Source organism: Equus caballus, chromosome 27, assembly GCF_041296265.1.
Source record: "Equus caballus isolate H_3958 breed thoroughbred chromosome 27, TB-T2T, whole genome shotgun sequence".
NCBI lineage: Eukaryota > Metazoa > Chordata > Mammalia > Perissodactyla > Equidae > Equus > Equus caballus.
Genome location: NC_091710.1, coordinates 52,083,171 through 52,107,104, shown reverse-complemented (window position 1 = coordinate 52,107,104; position 23,934 = coordinate 52,083,171). Strand labels below are relative to the sequence as shown.

The following is a 23,934-nucleotide window of genomic DNA, read 5'->3' as shown; positions in this document are numbered from 1 at the left end:
AGTCATCTCCCTATTCCACCTTTATCTCCTTCCAATCTTCATACAGCCTCCAGAATGACCTATTGCCCTGAATGTAACCTGGGCACTCGGATCGAAACCTTCCACTGGACTCCCATTGTCCTTAGAGAAGTCCAAACTCCTCGCCCTGCCGTACCATGAGCCTGCTGACCTGGCCCTGCCCAGCTCTTCCTGCGCTACCTGCACCACTCTCCCCCACGCTGGCCTTCTTAAGGTTGTGACTCTGCAGGCTATGTGTTGGCTCTGACAGAGCCTTTCACAAGTTATAGCTCTTCCAGGAGCATTATCCCAGCTTTTCTGGCATGAGGGATGGAGAGAGTGCGAAAGTGAGTTACAGTGAGGGAGGAAGGGGGTGAGGAAGTGAGGGAGGGAGGAAAGGAGGGGAGAAAATGAGGGAGGGAGAAGGAGGGAGAGAGAGTGAGTGAGTAAACAAAAACGTTTTTACTCAGGAGAAAAACTAAAATCTGTCTTAAGAGGAAAGAGTAATCGCAGTCAGTTGCAGCATTCAAAGAAAATTATTTCTGTAAATAAACAGGCATAATACAGGAAAAATGTTTAACAGCTGGTGTGGCACAGACATCAACCTATGAGAATGGGCATCAGCTGAGGTTTGGGGGATGGGGGTGGGCGCCCTGGTGTTAACCCTTTAGTTGCTGGGTCATAAGGAAGCTAGACGGAAAGGGGTAGAGACAGTGGGCAGAGATGGGCAGCAAATCCTAGGTTGGTTCAAAACAGCAGCTATTTTTCAAATGACCCAGAAGTATTCCAATATTTCAAGAACCACTGTCACAGCACCAATGTGTCCTAGCTTGAATATAGCCCCTCAATAGAGAATTTTTAACCAATGTGAGATCCTGCAATATATACAATTTAGTACCCTACTTTTTTCGGTTTAAAGGTATATTGTGAGCCTTTTCCCAGGGTGGGCCCTTCTCTGTTTATCTCTGTGCTTCCAGAAAGGATTTGAGGCAATTCAGTTTTGAATCAGAATAAGAGTGTTAAAGAGACAATTGCTTGAGCCCTCAGAAAATTCTTTTGAAAAATCTGCTTCCTAATAGTGTACTTCTCTCCCTTTTGTAAGTCTATTTGGTTCACTGCTGTATCTCTAGACCCCTCCACTGTGCCTGTCTCATTGGACGTGGTAAATAAGCATGGGTTGAATAAATGAAGGAAGAGAGAGATAAATGCGGTCAAAATAACAAGGGATGGGGAGAGAAGCTAACTTACAGTTTTTAATTACAATTCATTGGGTAACTGAAAACAACAACATAAAAAAGTAGCACTTGCATAGAAGCGATTCCCGGGTGATCTGTCTTAGAATTTTTTGTCTGTTTAATACAGGAAAGGGCAGAAGCCTCTGGTTCTCTGATTGAGTTTTATGTAGATCCTAGTAGGATTAAAGATAAGGGGCCATGTATTTCTTGGCACTGAAGTGAAACGACTAATCAAAGTAAAAACTTCCCTCCTAGTTAATCCTTATCTTTTTTTTTAATGCTTTTTGGTGAGGAAGATTGGCCCTGAGCTAACACCTGTTGTCAATCTTCCTTTTTTTTTCTCCCCAAAGCCCCAGTACATAGTTGTATATCCTAGGTGTGGGTCATGCTAGTTCTTCTGTGTGGGATGCTGCCACAGCATGGCTTAATGAGCGGGGTATAGATCCACGCCCAGGATCCGAACCAGCAAACCCCGGGCTGCCAAAGCAGAGCATGAGAACCCAACCACTAGGCCATGGGGCGGACCCCTAATCCTTATCTTATTTGAACTCATATTTGAGTTCATTAGGATAAGAACATTACTTCTTCCAGCAGCTATAAAATTTCATTTTCATTTCTGTAAAACATTACCAAGATACAAAACTAAAATAATTCATTATTGTTCTCTCAAATAATTTCACTTCTTCAGTTATCTTGCCCTCTGCTTTTTCTTCCCTTTCCTGGCATTCGTTTATTTCAGTTCACATATTTATGGTTTTTACATTTTTTTCAGTTTGTGAGAATAAGCATGTTAGTTATTCTATACCATCAAATAATATTCTCATTGTAAAACACATAAAACCTTTATTCTTTTAAATTTTAAGTTTGAGAGAAGTGTATTTTGCTATTATTATTCAAGAGAAATGCCATGTTTACTTCCGATATTAATAGAGAGTTATATTTGTCGCTTGAAAATTATAAAGTTTTCTTTTAGATTTAATGTGCATTAGTCAAGTTTCTCTCCACTATTTCTTTTTGGTTTTGTAGAAACGCTATAAAGGAAAATGCAACTCAGTCTTCACCTTTGAAATTCATAACTCCTAGGAAACCCAGATCCACTTCTGCCCTAAATGTTTACGCTGTGCTGTTGAGAATGGAAGATTCCAGAGGGAACATCAGACTCTGGGGCAGCAAGGTTTCCTTCTGAAGCACTGGGTCTTTCATCTGACTTGTCGGCCAGGACTTCTCAGAGATGTGCACATCTCGATTCCTGTCCAGGCACTGTCAGCTTGTCAGGAAGAATCCTGTGAAAAGCTCGCCACCTGCTGAGCTGAAGTGTGCGTCTCACAGAAGTCAATATTTCCAGCTTTTCCTTTGTCCTGAGTGTGTATAAAAGGGCTCTCTGGCATACATCCCTTTTAAAGCAGGTGAGCATTGGTGGAGAAAAATGGCTTTCATCTTTCATCCTTTTGCGGAGAGTAAAACTGTAGAATCAAAGATAAGTTATTTTAGAATTTACTAGATCTTTTCTTTAGATTAAATTATTTTATTAAAAACCCTGAATAGAAATACAATGACCAAAAATAAAACTGGAACGTAGAGTACAAAGGTGTTTCTTTGAATTCATTAATTTTAATTGCCTTTGTTCTTAATAATGAGATGTACAGTCCTTAGCTTAGATGACAGACTGTCCTTCTGATGTGAAGAGGTATTGAATCAAAGTGGCAGGGGTTCATTACCATATATCTGAAGCCTTATGCAGTTCCTGGTACACAGAAAGTACTCGATAAATGTCTGTGGAAGGAATGTAGAATGAACACAGCAAACACACTGGACCTGATGTCAAGAGACCTGAGTTCCAGGACTGATACTAATTTAAGTGGCCACATGATTTTGAGCTGTTTGCCTTATTTCTCTAATCCATAAAACAAATATGTTGGATCAGTTGATAACATCGTTTAATATTTTCTTGTATCAGAGATGAGTCTTTTTCAACATGCTGTTGCTCAGTCAAGACTTTTTTCTTTTAAATTTTTTTTGTTTTAACAACACGTTTTGATACAGCCCTGAGACTGCCCTTGACAGAGCATGGAATCTGGATGCCTTCACCCTTGAGACTCCATTCTGGACAGAGTAAATATCTTTCCAGTTTATATGAGAAATATGATTTTTCTTTAACATAATTTTTTACATCAGTGTTTTCCTAGTCGTTAGAATTCTATACTCAAATCATCCCTTCCTTAACAGAAATGATTTTAAATTGTATAGCAGAAACTGCTTTTCTGTTGATAAGGTCAGACGTATTAAGTGATGACACTGATTTCTTGCTGGCATACTCTGGGAGCCCTTATTTGCTACCACCAGGGGCATAAGCAAGAAGAGTCCAGCTGGTTGGAAGTGCGCTGGGCATGGCCAGGCCTTGACTCACTAGCCATTAGTTTCTGTCTTCTGCCCTGAGAGATTAGGACCAGCAGGAGTAAACAGAATCCAGCCCAGTCAACTATTTCCTGCCATATATATTTTTTTACCTCTTTATTTTGAAAGAATTTTGGGCTTTTGGAAAAAGTACAAAAATACAAAGAGTTCCCACAAGCCATTCACCCAGATTCCCCAACATGAACATTTACATTTGCTTTAGGATGCTCTCTCTACCTGTGTGAATGGATATGTATGTGTGTGTTTTTTCCCTGAAATATTTGAGAGGAAGTTGCAGACATGATATTCCTTTACCCCTAAACACTTGACTGTATATTTTCTTAAAATAAGACATTTTCTTAAATAACCCCGAGTACAATGACCAGAAGCAAGAAATTAACATTTATATAATACTCTAGTCTAATCTAAGGACCTTCTTCAAATTTTACCAATTGTTCTATTAACATTCTTCGTAGAAAAAAACGTTTAAGTTTTTTTCCAGTCCATGATTCACTCCATAATCACACACTGCATTTAGCTGCTGAATGTCTCTTCAGTTTCCTTCAGTCTGGTGCAGTTACTCATATTTCTTTGTTTTTCATGACCTTGACATTTTTGAAGTATATAGGCCAGCTATTTTGGAGAATACCCCTCAGTTTGGATGTGTCTGATGTTTTCTCAGAATTCGATTCAAGTTACGCATTATTGGCGGGAACCCCCAGGAGTGATATTGTGTCCTTCTCAATGCAGCATATCACGTGGCACGGGGGTCTATTTGTCCTTTGCTGGGGATGTTTGATCACTTCTACAGGTGATGCTTGCTGTGTTTCTCCACTGTAAAGTTACTGCTGTATCCTTTGTAATTCATACAAATCTTGTGGGGAGATCTTTGACAGTATGAAAATATCCTGTTTCCCTTTATACTTTCATCAACTGATGATCGTTGTCTGAAACAATTATTATGGATGCCAACTGGTCATATTTTAATTCCATCATTCTTTCCAATTTGTTAGAATACTGCTGTCATGAAAAGGTTCCCATCTCCATTCGTTCATTCGTATTAATACAGACTCATGGTTTCATCTTTTATTGTATGGGTTATAATTTGTTAATGTCCTTATTTATTTGGATCCTAAAATTGTTCTGTATTTTGTCAATGGGAGCTCTCCAGGCTGGCTCCCCTGTTCTTCTGACATGTCTCCATTATTCTTTCCAGCACAAAAAGATGTTCCAGACCCATGTTGTAATTTTCCTGCCTCGGCCATAGATTTAGCCATTTCTTCAAAGAACCTTTATTTTGTTAGTGGAAAATGGTATTTGGAAACCAACGTCTAGACCACAGCTGTGCTATCTGTTATGGGACATCACAGGCACCCTCAGGGGACAGAGCTAGATGATAATATACATTCACACAAATCCACAACTATATTTATACCTATACCTGTACTATACCACCTATTTCTGTTTCTATGTACCTATTAAGAACCATAAACCAATTCCAACCCAACACCCCCAATTTATTCCCTTTTCCACTTTTGTAGCTCCCTCCCCTAACACTAAGTAGCCTGCCTCTCAGTATCCACAGAGTATTTACTGATTTGCACAATCCTAAAGTACACGTAAAATATAGTTTCGAAACTGCTAACCTTTACCCCTGTGAAAGACAAAATGATTAACAGGAGCTTGATGTTTATTTAGAGTTCTTATTAGTTTTACTGCTGTGTCTAAAGCCACTTAAACTATTTTTTTCCTCCCCTTTAGTGTGGTTATGTTATTTATTCAAAATACAGAGCCAGCCCTGATGGCCTAGTGGTTAAAGTTCGGTGCTCTCTCCACTTCGGCGGCTGGTGTTCGCTTTGCCGTCACAGCACCACACCAACTGTCTGTCCGTAGCCACGCTGTGTAGCCATGGCCGCTGGCGTGGAAGAGCTAGAAGGACTTACAACTAGAACATACAGCCACGCACTGGGCCTTTGGGGAGCAAAAAAAAGAGGAAGATTGGCAACAGATGTTAGCTCAGAGTGAATCTTTCCCTGCAGATTAGTTAATTAATTAACTAATTAATTAATTAAATACAGATGAGTATTTTGAACTTTTAACCCCATCCTTGTGGACTTTTTAATTTATGTTTTGAACATATAGCACACGAACATGGTTCTGAAAACCTGAACTCTAACAGGGCATACTTTTTATAGTCTCCCTTCCTCATCCTTTCTACCTTGTTCCCACTCCTCCTCTCCCCCTCATTCCCACCCACTCCTGGAGGTATCAAATCCCATAAACTTTTTTTTTTTCCCAAGGAAGATTAGCCCTGAGCTAACATCTGCCAATCCTCCTCTTTTTTTCTGAGGAAGACTGGCCCTGAGCTAACATCCGTGCCCATCTTCCTCTACTTTATATGTGGGACGCCTGCCACAGCATGGCTTGCCACGCGTTGCCATGTCCGCCCCCAGGATCCGAACCTGTGAACCCCGGGCCGCCGAAGCAGAACATGAGAACTTAACCACTCAGCCACCAGGCCGGCCCCAAATCACATTACCTTTTGATTTACATTTCTTGTCTGATTTTTTTTTTTTGTACATACTGGCAGATACTATTTGCCTTTTTCCCCTTTGTTTCTTACACAAAATGTAGCATACAGTATTAGTTTCCTAAGGCTGTCAAAATGAAATACCACAAACTGAGCACTTAAACAAGAGAAATGTATTGTCTCACAGTTCCTGAGGTTAGAAGTTCAAGGTCAAGGTGTTGGCAGGGCCTTCCTCCCCTTGTGGGGGAGGATCTGATGCAGGTCTCTCCCAGCTTGCCGTAGTTTCTTGACTCAGGACAGTGTAACTCCCATCTTCACACGGCATTCTCTCTGTGTGCCTATCTGTGTCCGAATTTCCCCCCTTTCCAAGGACATGGTCTTGTTGGATTAGGGGCCCACTCGGCTCCAGTATGACTTCATCTTAGCTAAACACATCTGCAATGACCCTACTTCCAAATAAAGTCACATTCTGAAGTATTAGGACTTCAACATATGAATTTGGGGGGACACAATTCAAACCACAACACATACTATGAATGTGCTTTTGTACTTTACTTTTCTTTCACTTAACGATATATCCTGCAAATCATTCCGTATCAGTGTATAAGAATCTTCCTCATTTTTTTCACAACTGCAAAGTGCTGTATTGTATAGATATAGTTTATTCAACTATTCTTCTATATAGAGCATCTAAACTGTTTCAAATATTTTGCAATTACAAGCAATCTGCAATGAAAAAAATTGTGTGTATGTATTTTTATATTGCTGGAAGAGTATCTTAGGGTGAATTCCTAGAAGTGGGATGGGTGGCTCAGAAAGTAAACGCATGTGTACTTTTGTTATGTATCACCAAATTCCCCTGCAAGAGGTGGTAAAATTTTTATTTCCATCAGCACTGAAACACTATTTACCCACAGTATTTCCAACAGAATGTTTTGTCCAGCTTTTTCATTTTTGACAATTTGACAGGAAAATGGTATCCCAGTGTAACTTTAGATTGCATTTCTCTAATTACGAGCGAGGTTGGAAATTTTTTCATAAATGTAAGGAAAGTTTTTGCATCTTTTTTTGTGAACAGTTTTTTTCCTGTCTTCTGCTAATTTTTCTACATAAACTTTTAGTCTTTGCTCCTCAGTTTTTAAAAGTTGTTAGAAAAATATATTAGGCTATTGTAATTTTTTTTCCAGTTTGTCAGTTGCTACCCCCCCCACCTTTTTTTTTTTTTTTTTAAACATCACAAATTTACTATCTTACACTTCTGGAGATCAGAAGTCTGCAATGAGTCTCACTGGGCTAAAGTCAAGCTGTCTGCAGGGCTGTGTTCCTTCTGGAGGTCCTGGGGGAGAATCTATTTCCCCTCCTTTTCCAGCTCCTAGAGCCGCTGCGTTCCTTGGCCTTTTCTTCCATCTTCAAAGCCGCCAGTGTCTTCAAATCTCTGACTCTGATCTCTGTCAGTTGCCCTTTGCCTTTGTTCATGTATGTGTGTGTTTATCATCCTTTATTCCATTTAGTTTTGAGTTCTAGTTAGAAAGCCTTTCCCCTACACCCACATTCTGTAGGAATTTGCCCATGTTTTCTTCTAGAACTAGTATGTTTACCTTTTTTTTAACATTTCGATCCTCGATCCATTTTAAGTTTATTCTTATGTATGGGATGAGATATTGATTTAATTTTATATTTTTTCCCAATGACACCAACTCTCCTAGAGCCACTTATTTAAAAACTCATCTTTGATCCAGTGATTTGTGATACCACCTTTATGATATACGAAATGTCCATGTATACTTGTTTTTAGTGAGAGGGGACCCTCCCACTCTCCCACCGGTCCGTCTGTCTAGTCATGCACTGTACCACACTGTTTCAGTGAGAGAGGCTTTCTAGTATGTTTTATAGTGGGTAGGGTTAATCCCTTGTAGCTTTTCCTTTTCAGTGATTTCCTAGTTTGTTTTTCCGGATGAGATTTAGCAGCAACTTGTCTAGCTCTATCAAAAGACTTGTTGGTATTTTTTATTGGGAGTGCATTAAGTTGAATTGGGAAGGACAGAGCATTATGATGTTAAGTACTCAATCCAAGAACAAGGATGTCTTTCCATTTGTTCAATTCTACATTTGTGACTTTCAGGAGTGTTTTAAAGGTTTTCTCAAATAGGTTTTGCACATTTCTTCTTAAGTTTCTTCTTTATTGTTGTCATTGTAAATAGAGTTTTCTCTATCCATGTATCTTCTGATTGCATGTTAATTTTATTTCTGTATCCTTACTGAATTTGTTTATTATTTTTATCAATGATTTATAGCTTTATCAATGATTTTATCAATATTTTATCAATGATTCCCCAGGGTTTTCCAAGTGTACTGTCATATCATTTGCAATAGAAATAGTTTTACTTACTTTTTAATTCTTATGCCACTGATTGATTTCTCTTGTCTAATTGCAGTGGCTAATATCTCCACTGTATAATGTTGAATAGCTGTGTACATAGTGGCCATCTTTGCCTTGTTCTGGGTCTTAGCAGAAATGCCTCTACTATTTCTCCATTGAGTAAGATCTTGGCTTTAGGTACATATGTATAAATATATGTATGTATTTATCCTAAGAAATAACAAATTCTTATTCTCTTGAGTGTTTCCATCAGGATTGAGTGTTTTTATTTAATATAATTATTGATTAATTTGGATTTAAATCTACCCTCTATTATGTGAATTCTCCTACTTGTTAAATATTTTTTCTCCTTTCCTTTTTTTGAATGGATTATGTTGTATTATTTCATTTCCTCTTTTATTATTTTGATAGTTATACAATATTCAATTTCTCTATTGATTTCTCCAGAGATTGCAAAATACACTCTTGCCTTATAAGACTCTAACAAAAATGAGCGCTTTCACTACTCCCTGTGAATGAAAGGACCTAGGGGACTTTAACCACATCAGCTCCCTCATGGCTACACCATCCCTATCATGCATTATTGCTATAGATACACTGCATTTTAACCCCCTAAGACTATTATCATTGTTTTATACCATCAATATTTATGTTATTTTTTATTTGTACCATCAATACCATTTAGATTTACCCATGTTTTAACGCTTCTTATTTTTTATTCCTTCTTGTATCTCCAAGTTTCCATTACAAGAGAAGAAAACTACAGACCCAAATCTATCAAGAGCATCAATGCAAAAATGCTAAACAAATTTTAGCAAAACAAATCTGACAATATATTAAAGTGTTGGTACATCATGACTAAGTGCAGGGTTATTTCAATATTTACAATCAGTTAGTGTAACTCATTATTCACAAGCTGGAAAAAGAAAAACCATATGATCATCTCAATAGATTTAAAAAAGGCATTTGACAAAACCAAACATTCTAATTTCAAAACTTCCTGATTTAAAAAACGAAAAAACTCTCAGCAAAATAGGAAGAGGAAGGAAGTTCCTCAACCTGCTGAAAGGCATTGCACAAGACTCACAGCTAATATTACACTTACTGTTGGAGGACCAAATGCTTTCTCCTTAAGATCAGGAACCAGACAAGGACGACCACTCTCACCACTTCCGTTCAACATCGTACTGGACTAAGGTTTCTCAGCCTTAGCCCTATTGACAATTTAGGCTGGATAATTCTTTGTTTGGGGGCCTGTCCTGGGTAGGGTGTTCAGCAGCATCCCTGGCCTCTATCCACTAGATGCCAGTGGCAATTCCCTACCCTCAATTGTGACAACCAAAAATGTCTCCAGACATTACCAAATGTCCCCTGGGACAAAATAGCCCCTCTGTTGAGAACTACTGGACTAGAGTTTCTGGCCAGTGTAACCAGGCGAAAAAAAAAGAAATAAAAGACATCCAGACTAGAAAGGAGGAAGCAATGCTGTCTCTTTTTCATATATGGGGACCCACTCAGTCCCCAGAGTTGGTACAAATATTATTTTAAAGTGAAAGCATTTGAGCTAAAGAAGATGCAGAAATAAATCTTATCTGAACTTCTTTTATCTGATGAAAGCAGAGCCTCCAGAAAATATAGTGGCCATTTGCACCCCTCCAAGGGAGTTGCCAGGGAGACAGACGGCCAATATCCATAAGCATCAAAAAGGCCCATAGAACCTTCTATAATTTCCCATTGAAGCCCTAAAACCATCTCTTCCCTTTGTTGTTTGGTATATAAACCTTTTATCTCTGACTATTCAATGTGTTACTTATCCCTCAGTACTCCCACATGTACACACAAGCACATGTAAGTAAACCTTATCTTTTTTCCTGTTAATTTGTCTGTCGTTAACTTAGAGGTCTCCAATAACTGGACCCATATTGGAAGAAGAAAAGTTTTCCTCCCAACACAGACAATGCAATTGCCTGTAGAACATCATATCAAATGTACAAAAAAGCTATTAGATATTAATATTAGAACTAGTAATTAAATTTAGCTAGGTTGCAGAACATGAGATAAACTTTCAAACACCAATTGTATTTCCATACATTAGCAACAATCAGAAATTAAAATTTTAAAAAATAATTTACAATATCATTAAAAAATAGAAATTCTTAGGTCAAAATTTGACAAAAGTTGTAAAAGACCCATCCTCTGAAAACCATAAAACATCACTGAGAGAAATTAAAGAAGATCTAAATAAATACTAGTGGATCAGAAGATTCAATATTTTTTTTTTTTTTTTTGCTGAGGAAGATTTGTCCTGAGCTAACATCTGTTTCCCAATCTTTGTCTTTTTTTGTTTGGGGAAGATTCACCCTGAGCTAACAGCTGTGCCAATCTTCCTCCATTTTGTATGTGGGTTGTTGCCATAGCATGGCTTTTGACAAGCAGTGTAGGTCCATGCCCAGGAACCAAACATGAGTTGCCAAAGTGGAGCCCGCCACACTTAATCACTAGGCCACGGGGCCAGCCCCAGATTCAATATTGTTAAGAAGTCAATTCTCCCCTAAATATATCTGAGATTCAACACAATTTTGTAGAAAATAGCAATCTGATTTTAACATTCACAGGGAAATGCAAAGGATCTAGAATATATAAAACAACTTTGAAAAAGAACAAAACTGTAGGACTTATACTATCTGATTTTATAGCTTATTTATAAAGCTACAGTAATCAAAACAGAATGGTAATGGCATAAAGATAGACAAATAGCTCAACGGAACAGAACAGGAAGTCCAAAAATGAGCTCATGCATATATGAACAACTGATTTTGACAAAGGGCAGAGGCAATGAATGCAGTGCAGAAAAAATTGCTTTCCAACAAATAGTGCTGAACATTCAGCTATCTATACGGAAAAAAATGAACTTTGGTCCCTATCTCATACCATATACAAAAATTAACTCAAAATAGATCCTAAACTTAAATATAAAACCTAAAACTATATGTCTACAAGAAGTCATAGGAGAAAATATTTGTGACCTTGAAACTGAAGAATCTACCAAATACTGAACTTTTTGTACCACCTTGCCCAAGGGTGACTGTTTCGATCTACTTCATTAAGTCACTTTTTAATTCTAAATATTCTTAAGAGTTCAAAGTCACTTAGGCAAGTAGCTTTATCTTCAATGACGAGCTGAGCTCAAGCCCCCAAGTAAACTTGTCGCCATTTCCTCAGAATAGAGTTTATTAGGTCAATAATTTGTAAGAATGATATAGTTATTGAGCAGAGATTTGCGTCTAGAAAGTGGGGTTTGGGGGCTGCATATACTCAAAGTGATTCTTCAGAACCAGAGCGGGCTCACTGGATCCTCTTAACAGCTGATATAACTCCTGGGGATGAATGAATAAATGGATGTAAGAAAGACTCGAGTAGATGGTAGTCAATATTCTCGTACACACCCTGCCACTGGATTTAGTAAAATGAACTAAACTTGTATGGATCCCAGTTCGAACTGTTGAGGCCCAGAGCAGGCCACTCCCAAATATCCCACAATAGCATAGTGGTTATTTTTTTAATTAAAGTTACTTCAGAAGCAAAAAGAGCTTTCTGACCCTCCTGTCTCTGTTCTCCCTGAAAGCAGGAAATGAATCTCCCCTGTGAAAGATGCTTTCTCTGAATCCTTATCCCCAGAACTAGGGGCGAACCTTGTTAATTTACTACCTCAAGCCTAAACTCTGCTCAAATTCCTCACCATTTACAGACCCCAAACCTAAGCTTCTTTATCCTGTCAGTTCTTCACAAATTTATTGTTTCTTTGTGTAAAAGATATATATACTGCCTGCCTTGTTCCCTTTCCGAGCATCGTTTCTCTGTGATCTCCAACAAGGACGTATTACACTGGGTTTTTGGTCTGTTAATTTGTTTTGTGTCAGTTTATTAGTCCAGCTATAAGAACACAAGAAGGGAAGAAAGGAGATGTTCTCCACCCTGACACAACCAACACCACTGGTTCCCAGCTGTGTTGCCTTGCACTAGTTAGGTAACCTCCCTTGAACCTGATTACTTATGTTTATAAATGGGATAATATGCTTACTCTGTCTAACAGGGCTGTTGTGAGCATCAAAGGATACAAAGTATAAAAGAAGAAAAAGCATTTTTAATTGTAAAGGAGTTGTGACCGGCAGAGGAAGAGTTCACTGTTAGTCTCCAGATTACCATAAGAAATACCTGTAAAATAATAGAATTTTAGTGAGAATCTAGAAGAAAAAAATATATTTGAGTGCTTTGTAAATTGTAATAAGAACACTCACCTCTTGGTGGGATTAATTTTGACAATACATCATGATAAGTGCTCAGTAAATTTAAGTTATTATTTCTACTATTATTAATGCCTTTTTACAAGAAAATGAAGCTTGGAGAATTTTAGTAACTCATCAGTATCTAGCTAGTTAGTGGCTGACACAAGACTCCAAACCAGGTCCAGTCTGATTCCAAAACGGTGCATTTACTTCTAACGACTAAGCTACGAGGGCATCCCTTTAACTTGAAAATTGTGTTGTTCATTAAGTTTGGAAGTAGAATTCGTTCTGCATGATGGAACACCAAGATGGTACTGAAATCATTGGAAATGGACGTTTTTATATATTTGGTAGCATGTTCTTTGATACAGATGGCATGGATCCTTCCACCGAATCACTGGTTCAAGGAGATTACACAAGAAATTTTTATCAACAGACAGGCAAGACCTTCGCTGCCCGGAGTGTCATCCCCTGGCCAGCTCTGGCTGATTGGCCCCAGCGGGACACGTGCGCGCAGCCCTCGGGGTGGAACCTGCCCCGCGTCCCTGCAGGGCGTGGGCGGGGCTCCGCGGGCGGGAGGTTTGAAGCCGGGAGGCGGAGCTGCGGGGCCGCACGGCTGGAACTGAGCGCCGGGCTCGGCCGCTCCCGCCCCGATCCATCCGCTCCGGGATTTGGGAGCGGCAGAACTCAAGGACGACCGCTAGGCGAGGGGGATGCCTCTTGGGATTTGAGGTCCCGGGTCCCCTCCGCGGGGTTTGAGGTCCCTGGTTCCCCCGCGGGATAGGAGGTCCTGGGACCCCACCCCTCCCCAGCGGACATCGGAGGCCTGGGTTCTCCCCGCGGGGACCTGTGGACCGGGGTTCGTCGTGGACATCGGAGGCCCGGGTTCTCCCCGTGGAACGGGAGGCCGGGGTCCCCAGGGGCGCGGGCCCTGGCCTCGCGCGCGCTCGCCGGGGCGAAGAGGGGTCGTGGGTCCGGCCCTCTAGGCGTCCTTCCGCGCGCTGAGGACAGAGCGGCGCCCGGGAGCCCGATGCACACGAGATGCGGGTGACTTTACGGCGTCGGAGACTCCGAGCCGTTATCCTCAGGGCCCCGAAGACTGCGAGCGGGACTGTGCCCCATCCCTGCCGTCGCCACCCCCTCCAGGTGAGTCCAGGTGAGGCGCCGGGAAGCTTCTCAGCCACCTTACGGACACAGAAAGGTTTAAAGCGGATTTTATGGGACATCATCCCCGTAACTTCCGAGAGGACAGAGAGAGCGCCTCACGGAGGACGCGAGCCCGAAGTCTGGGCGGGGGAACGGTCAAATGTGGGACCGCAAAAGCCCATTTCTTCATTTTCCGCGGGGGCGGGGCCTTAGTCCCCGCCCACCCCGGCTGTTTGGAAAATGCGGACGAGTGGATTTCCGCGGAGCCGGACGGGAGCGGCGCGGGTCTGCTGTGCGCATGCTCAGTGCCGCCCGCTCCGTCTAGCTCCGCCAGTCCCGCGCGCCGGTGTGGATCCCGTAGGCCCTCATGGCGGCCCCCGGGACCGCGGGGAGCTCGGTCCTGAAAGGTGAGGGGACCTCCTGTTCCGTGGAGTGGGGAGGGGTCGAGATGGCGGCGGCAGCCGGTGGGCTGGAGGACGGGCCGGGTCACGGCGAGCGTTGACTGGGCTGGGGGGCCCGCGGGGAGGCCACGTCGGCCCTCCCGGAAGTCGGCCGCCGCCTGTGGGGTCGCGGGTGGGGCGCCCCTGAGTCTAGTGACCGTCGTTGTGCTGTGGGAGGGAGTGCTGTGCCCGAGTCCAGTGACCGTCCCCGTGCTGTGTGTGGCCGTCCCCGAGTCCAGTGACCGTCCCTGTGCTGTGGGGTCGCGAGTGGGGCGTCCCCCAGTCCAGTGACCGTTCCTGTGCTGTGGGGTGTGGTGGGGGTGTCCCTGAGTCCAGTGACCCTCCCCGTGCTATGGGGTCGGGGGGGGGGGTTGTCCCCGAGTCCAGTGACCGTCCCCGTGCTGTGGGCTGTGGTGGGGTGTCCCCGAGTCCAGTGACTGTCCCTGTGCTGTGGGGTCGCGAGTGGGGCGTACCCCGGGCCAGTGACCGTCCCCGTGCTGTGGGGTGGAGTGGGGGCTGTCCCCGAGTCCAGTACTTTAACTGTCCCACCTGGGCTGGGTGAGGCTGCTGGTGCAGGCATGACGGGATTGGGAGGGGTCAGGGGTGGGTCTAGGGCAGAGAGAAATGGGTTGATTTCCAGCTTTCTCCCAGGTCTTTGCCTTTGCAGGGTCCGGTGAATTTAGGGGTGTGGGGCAATTGTGAAACTAGGAAAATAGCAGCTCCTCTCCCTGTTTGTGTCAGCGTTTGTTGTTATGATACTAGGAGCGACCTCTCGCTGAGGAATGACAGTGTCAGGGCCCTGTGCTCACCCCTTGGTTGATAGGGCCTTAATTGTAACCATCCCAGCAGCTCCATTTGACCTCATTTTACAGGTGGGCAAAGTAAGGCGTGGAGGCTCGGGTACTTCTCCCCACTCACCCAGCTAGTCAGTGCAGGTGCGATTTGAGCACCTGAGCTGGCCCTGTAATCGCTGTGTTCTGTGCCATCCCAGGTGAAGTCAGGGGGCAGCTGGGATTGCTGAGGAGGATTGGAGCCATGGGCATGTAGGGTTAGGTGTTGGAGAGAAGGGGTGTGGGTAGTAAGGATCTGTATTGAGGGGCCTGGAGTAGTGTAAACACCTTCCAGTGGAAAGACAAGACTGGAGGCATTACATAAACTCTAATCAGATGTGGCTATTTTTCTAATGTTAGCGTTTTGTTAACTTAACCTGACTTTTCTTTGACTTCACTCAGAATTGTTTAGAATGGCACACTTGGAAATTCTTTTAAAACATCAGCTTTTGAGAAAAAGATACCTGCTGGCACAGGGGTCCACAAACTGCTCCATGATTCCCAAATCCTTCCTGCTGCCTATTTTTATAGGGCCTGCTAACTAAAAATATTTTTTACTTTATTAAATAGTTAGAGAAAAAAAAAAGAAGAATAATGACACATGAAAATTATATCAGATTCATACTTCAATGTCTGTAAGGTTTTATTGGAACACAGCTTCGCTTGCTCATTAATGTATTGTCTTTGGTTGCTTGTGCTACAGCCATGAAATTAAGTAGTTGTATGGCCCGTAAAGCCTAAAATATTTGCTATCTGGTCCTTTACAGAAAACAGACTCTTGCACTGGAAAAGTTAAGCCTGGTTTAAGAATTTGGAGAGAGTATTGAGTGTTAAGAATGTAAACTGTAATGTGTGTGAGTCAAGTTGTTCTTTGGTTGAAATTTTAAGAACCATAATAGCACTCATGCTATTTTGAATAGGCTTCTAATAGAAGTTTTAGAAGAAATTTTGAATTTACTTTTTAGTGTAAATGGAATAAGAAAAAAGTCTATTAAAATCCTTGGGTGAGGGATGCTGGAATTTCAGATATATTTTGTGCTAATATCCTGTTTGTTTCCAGATGTAGTGGCATATGTGGAAGTGTGGTCGGCCAATGGAACAGAAAATTATTCAAAGACATTTACAAACCAACTTGTGGATATGGGGGCAAAGGTAAGAAATTCATTTTGCCATTGCTACGTATGGCAGTCTTCTGATACATAATGAGATATAGTTGCATTTTCTTATTTTGAGAGTTAGTACTTAGAACATTAAGGACAAAGAAGACAAGGGTAAGTGGCAGGAGAAAAAAGAAAAGAACCATGATCTGAAGAGTTTAGACCAGTAGGATTTATAGAAGAGTTGGTCTTGTGGGTGGTGTGAGAGGAGAACTCTATGATGAAAATATGGATTCTGCTATTGGTTGCTTGGATGCATGGTGCTGTTAATCAAAGTGAGGAATACAGGAAAAGGAACAGGTTTTTAAGAGAAGCTTGTGAATTTGGGCATATTGAAAATATCTGATAGACGTGGATATACAAATCTGGGACTTGAGATAGTCAAGGCTAGAGACCCTAGGGATCAGGTGAGGCTGCCGGTGTGGGTAAGGTTCCAGGTGGTTAGAATGAAAAATGCTGAAATGCTAAATCCTATTTAGTATTTCAAAGGCAAGTGACTGGAGCTGTGGACTAAGGGACAAAGATAGAGAAGAATGCCAGGAGAATCCAGAAAACAAGTCTGGAAGTCGGAAGAGAGACAAACTTCAGTGATGGAATTTTAAGACACTGCAGACTCTTCGGAACAGTTAAGACTGAGAAGTGTTCTTTAGGTTTGAAAACTCAGAAGGTCGTTGTTGAAGAAAGTAGTTCAGTTTCCAGCACACTGGAAAAGGCGATGGAAATTGGTCCAGGAGTCACTGAGCTATGGGGACAGAGATGGTGAAAGTCGACTGCTCTCAGAGGCACTTCACCGGTGAACAAAGCGTGTGTGTGTCTGTGAGTGAGGATTTGGGGGGGACGGCTGCTAGGCTGCGTGAAGGGGCGATGAGAGCGAGTGAGAGGACGTTGATGGTGGGCCGCGAGTAGGGTGAGGAGAGAGCTCCCAGGGCATGAAGCCTGGGAAGGCAGTCACCCTCAGGCAAGGAGTGAATGCTCTGAATTTTGTTTGGCTCACCCTGCTGGGTATCCTGGTGGAGAGATCAAAGGCCCAGAGCAGACTGGGGTGGAGAGCAATCAGAATGTAGGGGTAGGGCTGGCTTTTGGGCCTGAGAAGACACCTTTTTTCTGATACATTGGAAGGTAGGAAGCCGAGGGAGTTTCCGTCTTGTTTACCTTTTACATACTTGGGCTACTGACATGTTCTTGTGGCTGAGAAAAAGCCATGGAATACATGAGTTGACAAAATGGCTTTTGAGGGTAGTATGTATTAAGATCTTAGATCTCTTGAATCTTTTCGTGTTTTGCCTTTTTCAAAAATTTTCAAATAGAAAAGTTGGAAGAGTAGTACAGTGAACATAGATCCAGCAGTTTTTAATCCCTTAACATACTTGCTTTGTCTCCTTTTCTCCATAGAGTATATTTATGTGTGTGTGTGTGTTTTCCTGAACTATTTGAAAGTAAGTTGCAGATATCATAATTTGCCCCTAAATATATTTAGTATCTATCCTTTGAAAACAAGGACATTTCCCTGTATAACAAAAAGACCATTGTCACATCTGAGAAAATTAACAATGATTTCCTAAGTTTTTTTGCAGCAGTTGAGTGCATTCATACTTCTGCCAATATATGAAAGCTGCATTGCTCTATATGCTGGTTTTCTCAATCTTTACTTTCCAGTGTTTTTATCACTGTATTTTGAATTTGCGTTTTCCCGCACATTTTCATATATTTGTTTTGAAGAGGCTGTTCAAGTCTCCAGCTCATTTCCATTGGGTTTTTCTTTTTCTTCTTGATTTGTAAGCATTCTCTGTATTTTTCAGTTGACCCCTTTGTTGGTCAGATGAATTGCGGTATTTTCTGTCACTCTGTTCCTTGTCTTTTTACCTTCTTAATGGTATCTTTTGATGATAATTATAATAGTTCATTTCTTTATGGTAAGCCTTTTTGTGTGTCCTGTTTAAAAAAATCTGTTCCTACACCAAGGTTATGTGGATTTTCTCCTATGTTATTTTTCGAAAGCTTTATCATTTTGCCTTTCACATTTAGACTTTCAATACATCTGGAATTGATGTTTGTATATAGTGTGAAGTAGTTTCATTTTTTTCCCATATGAATATTCATTTGTCTCAATACCATTTATTGAAAAGACTGTCCTTTAACCAAGCTCCACAGTAATACCTTTGTCTTTAGTCAGGTAACGATATATTTCAGAATCCATAGACAGTCATGCACCACGTAACTATGATTCGGTCGGTGACCGACCACATATATGTCAGTGGTCCCTTAAGATTAGTTCCATATGGCCTAGGTGTCTCGTAGGCTATACCATCTGGGTTTGTGTAAGTACACTCTATGATGTTCTTACGATGAAATGACTTAATGGAGCGTTTCTCAGTAAGGGATGCATGACTGTATTCTGTTGTCGTGACAAAGCATGCTGTCTTAATTGCTGTAATAAATCTTCATCAGGCTCCCCCTTTGTTTGTCAACGTGTCCTGGCTATTCTTAGCTGTCAGTCTTTCCAAATACATTTCAGAATCAGGTTGTCAATTTACACCGTAATCTCTTTGGGCATTTTGATTGGGATTGGATTGATCACAATAGATCAGTATGGAGAGAACTGACGTTTTTATGAAATCGAATATTCCCAACCCATGAACCCATATGCTTTTGTTGATTTAGATTTCTTTAACTTCTTTCAATAATGTTTTATAGTTTTCTTGGTCATATTTGATGCTATTATAAATGGTATTTTTTAAATTCCTCTTTCTAACTCCTGTTGGTATTTGGAAATAAGTTTTGCACATACACCTTGTGTCCAGAAAACTTACCAAAGTCACTTATGAATTCTGTGGCATTTTTGAGATTTTAAAACTGTACACAATCAAATCCTCTGCACACAGGACAGTTTTATTTCTATTTTTTCTAACCCTACACCTTTTGTTTCTTTGCCTGACATACCCTGCTGGCTAGGGCCAGTTGCATAGAATGCAGATGTCAGCCATCCTTGCCTGGTCCCTCTTCTCAAGGGAAAACTTTTAGCATTTTGCCTGGTGCAGTTTTGTACCAACTTTCAGATCCTAATTTACTAAGAATTTTCCTCATGAGTAAATTTTTTAATTGCAGCAAATGGGTTTTCTGTATGTGTTGAGATGATCATATTATTTTTCTCGTTTGCTTTCTTAATGTAGTGAATACTAATGATTGATTTTTTAATGTTAACCAGCTTTGCAGTCCTGGAATAAACTCATGTGGTGGGGATGTGTTATCCTCTTTGTATATTGGTTGATGCAGTTTGCTAATATTTTGTTGCTTGTTTTGCAAGTGTCCCCAGGAGTAACAGTGGCTTTGTACTTATGAAACTGTGTGCAAATAGTAATAATTTACATTTTGTTTTCTACACTTTATCTATAGGTTTCAAAAACTTTTAACAAACAAGTAACTCACGTTGTGTTCAAAGACGGATACCAGAGCACTTGGGACAAAGCACTGAAGAGAGGCGTGAAGCTCGTTTCAGTACTCTGGGTTGAAAAGTAAGCAGTTTCCCTCATTTTTTTCCTTAAATATCTAGTGTTGGGAAAGTGTGAAGATGTTTTGTGTGGATCAGATAAAGTGTGACTTCCATCTTTTTTTCTACCTTGTACTAGAGCAAGTCATTGAACATCCTCCGGCCTCAATCTGCACAACTGAGGAATGGATATAGTGTGGTCCTAACCCTGCCTGGTGGGGAGACAAGCTGGCAGGCCCTGGAGACAGGGTTGTGCTAGGTGTATTCGGGGAACAGTAAGGAGGTGAATGTGATGCAGCAGATTGTACTAATCTGCTGGGGCTGCCCTAACAAAGTACCGCAGACTTGGCCATCTAAACCACAGAAATTTATTTCTCACAGTTCTGGAGGCCGGAAGTCTGGAAGTCCAAGATCGGGTTGTTGGTAGGGTTAATTTCTTCTGAGGCCTCTCTGCTTGGCTTGCAGATGCCTGTCTTCTCTCTGTGCCTTTTCCTGGTTTCTCTGAGGGTCTCTGTCCTAATCTCTTCTTATAACGACACCAGTCATCTTGGATTAGGGCCTACCCTAATGACCTCATGTAGCGTGATTACCTCTGTAAAGGCCCTGTCTCCAAGTTCAGTCACATTCTGAGGTACTGGGGGTTAGGACGTCATGGGAGTTTGGGGGGGACACAAATAAGCCCAAAACAGGAATGATCAAGGGGAAGCTTAGGAGGAGATTGAGGTCAGAGAGGTAGTAGGGCGTCACAGGATGCAGGTTCTCGTGTGGTGTGATGCAGAAGAGAAGTGTGAGAACAAGGGCAAAGGGCAGGAGCAGGGAGAGTGAAGGGAGACTGTTCGATGATGCAGGCTAGAGATGTTGCTTGCACCGGGGTAGCAGAAGTGCACTTGTGAAGAGTGGTAGATTCAGGATATACTTTTTTGTTTGGAGGAAGATTAATCCTGAGCTAACATCTGCTGCCAGTCCCCCTCTTTTTGCTGAGGAAGACTGGCCCTGAGCTAACATCCGTGCCCATCTTCCTCTGCTTTATATGTGGGACACCTACCACAGCATGGCTTGCCAAGCAGTGCCATGTCCACACTGGGATCCAAACTGGCAAACCCCAGGCTGCCGAAGCAGAACATGCGAACCTAACCGCTGTGCCACTGGGCTGGCCTCTCAGGATACACTTTTAAAGGTAGTGACACACTAGATTTCATGAGATTTGGATACGAATTTGTGGAGAAGGAGAGGAGTCAAGGATGACGGAGGTTTTTGGCCTGAGGAACCAGAAAGATGGGCTTGTCATTTACTGAGATCGGGAAGGCTTCAGAAGGACTAGGTTTGGGGGTGGCGATCAGGAGTTGTGTTTGGATGTGCTGAATTTGGGGTGTTTATTAGGCACCCATGTGGAGGTGGCAGGTAGGCGGTTGGATGTATGACGGGGGAGCTCCTGGGAGAGGTTGGAGGTAAAAACGTGAGAGTGCTCAGAGCACAGGTGTTATTAAAGCCACGGATCTCCATGTGATCTCTTAGCGAGTCTAGAGGGGGCAGGGAAGAGCCCCCAGGATTGGGTTCTCCAGTGTTAGAGGTTGGGGAAGAGAACCAGTGAGGATGGGGTTCTAGAAGTCAGGTGAAGAAAGCTTTCAGGGAGGGGATAATGATCAACTGTGGCAAGGAGGTTGAGTAAAGGCTGGTCTAAGAGGTTCCACTGGAGTTAGCAACGTGGAGTCTCTGGAATCTTGACAAGCAGTTTTGACAGATTAGTGGGAGCAAGAGATATTTGAGTAGAAGTTGGGGTTGGAAACAGTGCATGAGGACAACTCCGATGGGGAACAGAGATCTGGGGCAATATGTGGAGGGGGATGTTGTAGAAATGGTTGTTCAAGATGGGAGAAATGACAGCATCTCCATCTGCTAACGGAACTGATCCAGGAGAGGGAAATTTTGATGATGCAGAGGCAAGTGGAGACATTTGCCCATGCAAGTGCGTTGCTTGTGCAGATGGCTCAAGGGGGCTGTGGGGCTAGACTCTAGCAGACAAGTCAGTGGGTTCTGTAGGATATATAGGTTGTATCCTATGGGTTGTGTAGAATCAAGGATGGATTTTTCTGTATGGACAGGAGGGAATGCAGAGTGTGTGGGGACAGTTGCTGCTAAGAGGGGATGTGGTATCAGGACTTGTGGAAATTCTTTTCTGATTGTTTCTGCTTTATTAGTGAGAGGAAGCAAGATTGCTTTCTCAGAATGAGAATGGGAAAGAGGTTTTCGAGCTTTGAAGAGAACACGTGGAACAGTTGTCTAGGAACCTGGAAGAGTGGATAGATCAGGGAGGTGTCCTAGAATTACTAAGGGGCGGGACTAAGGGCTCACTTGGGGATGGTGGTTGTAAGTGAACATGAGGCCAGAGGAACAGGCCCATTGTTTATCCTCTAGGGGGAAGGAGGCAGAGTGTTGGATTTAACCACGGTTGGATTTTTGCCAGGCAGCCACCATCAAGGGATATGCAAAGCAGTGGTGATGATGATGGATCATGGACTCCAAACTTGATGTGGGGGTTCGTGAAGGAAAGGAAGGTGGGAAGGTTGTTCTATTAACAGATCATAGGTCTTAGTTGGCTTGAAGTATTGTTGGGGTTGGACAAGAGGCTGTGTTTGGAAAGATAGGAGGGGCCTGGCCTGGTGGTGCAGTGGTTAAGTTAGCATGCTTTGCTTCGGTGCCCTGGGGTTCGCCAGTTTGGATCCCAGGTGCAGACGTAGGCACTGCTTATCAAGCTATGCTGTGGCAGGCATCCTACGTATAAAGTAGAGGAAGATGGGCATGGATGTTAGCACAGGGCCAATCTTCCTCAGCAAAAAAAAAAAAAGAGGAGGCTTGGTGGCAGATGTTAGCTTAGGGCTAATCTTTCTCAAAAAAAAAAATTGGAAAGATAGGAGGATGTAGTTGGAGAGTATGATGCTTGAAATGTAGATTATGGAGGGCACACAGAAAATGGAATAAAATCTATGGTACCTACTCTCTTTGTAGGACCCCCTTCCATTATAGGGCCAGTTAGCCTTGAAGTAGTTCTTGATTCAACAGTAAGAAACAAGTGCATACTAGGTGCTCTGGAGAAACCAGAATGGCTGTGACACAGCACTTCAAAGAATTTGTAACCTAGCTGAAGTGAGCAAATAAAATGTCATGGTGGAGCCATCAGGGCCACTGTGACCACAACTCCAGGGGGCCCCGCTACACTGCGCAGTGTCACCCTGGAGAAATTTACTTTACAAGGTCAGAGTTCCTCACATAGGGTTGAGTGGCGGTGCCTTATTGTTAAATTTTTTTTTAATTATAGACTTTATTTTTTAGAGCAGTTTTGCACATCATCAGCCAAAGTCTGTGCCTTATATTTTACTTTGCTGCTTTCATATAAATTTATTCTAGTTTTCTGAAAAAGCAACAGTGTGACACCTGGATTTTCACCTGGTTTTCAGGGGACATTCCATTCTCCAGAGGCATTTATCCTATTTTAGCCCAAGACAGTTCTCAAGTGGCCAGTATGGGATTTCCTACCCTGGATAGTCAGACAAGGGGACAGGGCAGGCACAATACCAAAGGAGTTCTAATTATTAGGAAATATAAGTGAGTGTATTTTAGTGAGAATGTAAAAAGAGATTTAAGCCTTTTATTACTATGCGTGTATGTCTATAAATACAGTGTTATTACTGAGTGGCTTTAGGGGGTGGGTCTTTAGTGGGTGTGGCCTTCATATGATTAGTCTAGGGAAAAGCAGTCAAGGAAGCTAAATTACAACTAAAGAAAGAAGGGAGAACTATTTCATCTGAAGATGAAATTTTATTTTTTCCTTTTTTTGAAATTTTTGTCTTAAAATGTTTTTAGGAAATCTGTCTTAAATGTGTAAGTTTGTTGAATGACCCTAACAACATCCTTGAGCATGTTTTTTTCCCTCAGTACAAGATCCAGTCTAGGATGCAGTATTGTTCATAATTGCCTTGTCTCTGTAGTCTCTTTAGGCTGGACCATTTCTTTATCTTTTATGTCTTGGCAATTTTTGAAGACTCCAGTCTCGC

At 42.1% G+C, this 23,934-nt stretch overlaps 1 protein-coding gene across 16 annotated transcripts in view; it reads left to right on the top strand.

Annotated features, from left to right (window-relative positions):
• Positions 1–13,371: 13,371 nt before the first annotated feature.
• MCPH1 (microcephalin 1) overlaps positions 13,372–23,934 on the top strand; it is a 234,027-nt gene continuing 223,464 nt past the window's right edge. For 9 of the 16 annotated variants that reach the window (XM_070253455.1, XM_070253448.1, XM_070253447.1 and 6 more), the window contains exons 1-3: positions 13,496–14,375; positions 16,299–16,390; positions 19,789–19,907. In XM_070253455.1, coding sequence (XP_070109556.1) covers positions 14,336–14,375; positions 16,299–16,390; positions 19,789–19,907 — 251 coding nt within the window. In that variant the 5' untranslated portion in view covers positions 13,496–14,335. Of the gene's footprint in view, positions 14,376–16,298; positions 16,391–19,788; positions 19,908–23,934 lie in introns of all 16 variants that reach the window. The other 7 variants (XM_070253458.1, XM_070253454.1, XM_070253457.1 and 4 more) reach the window with 3 other exon arrangements.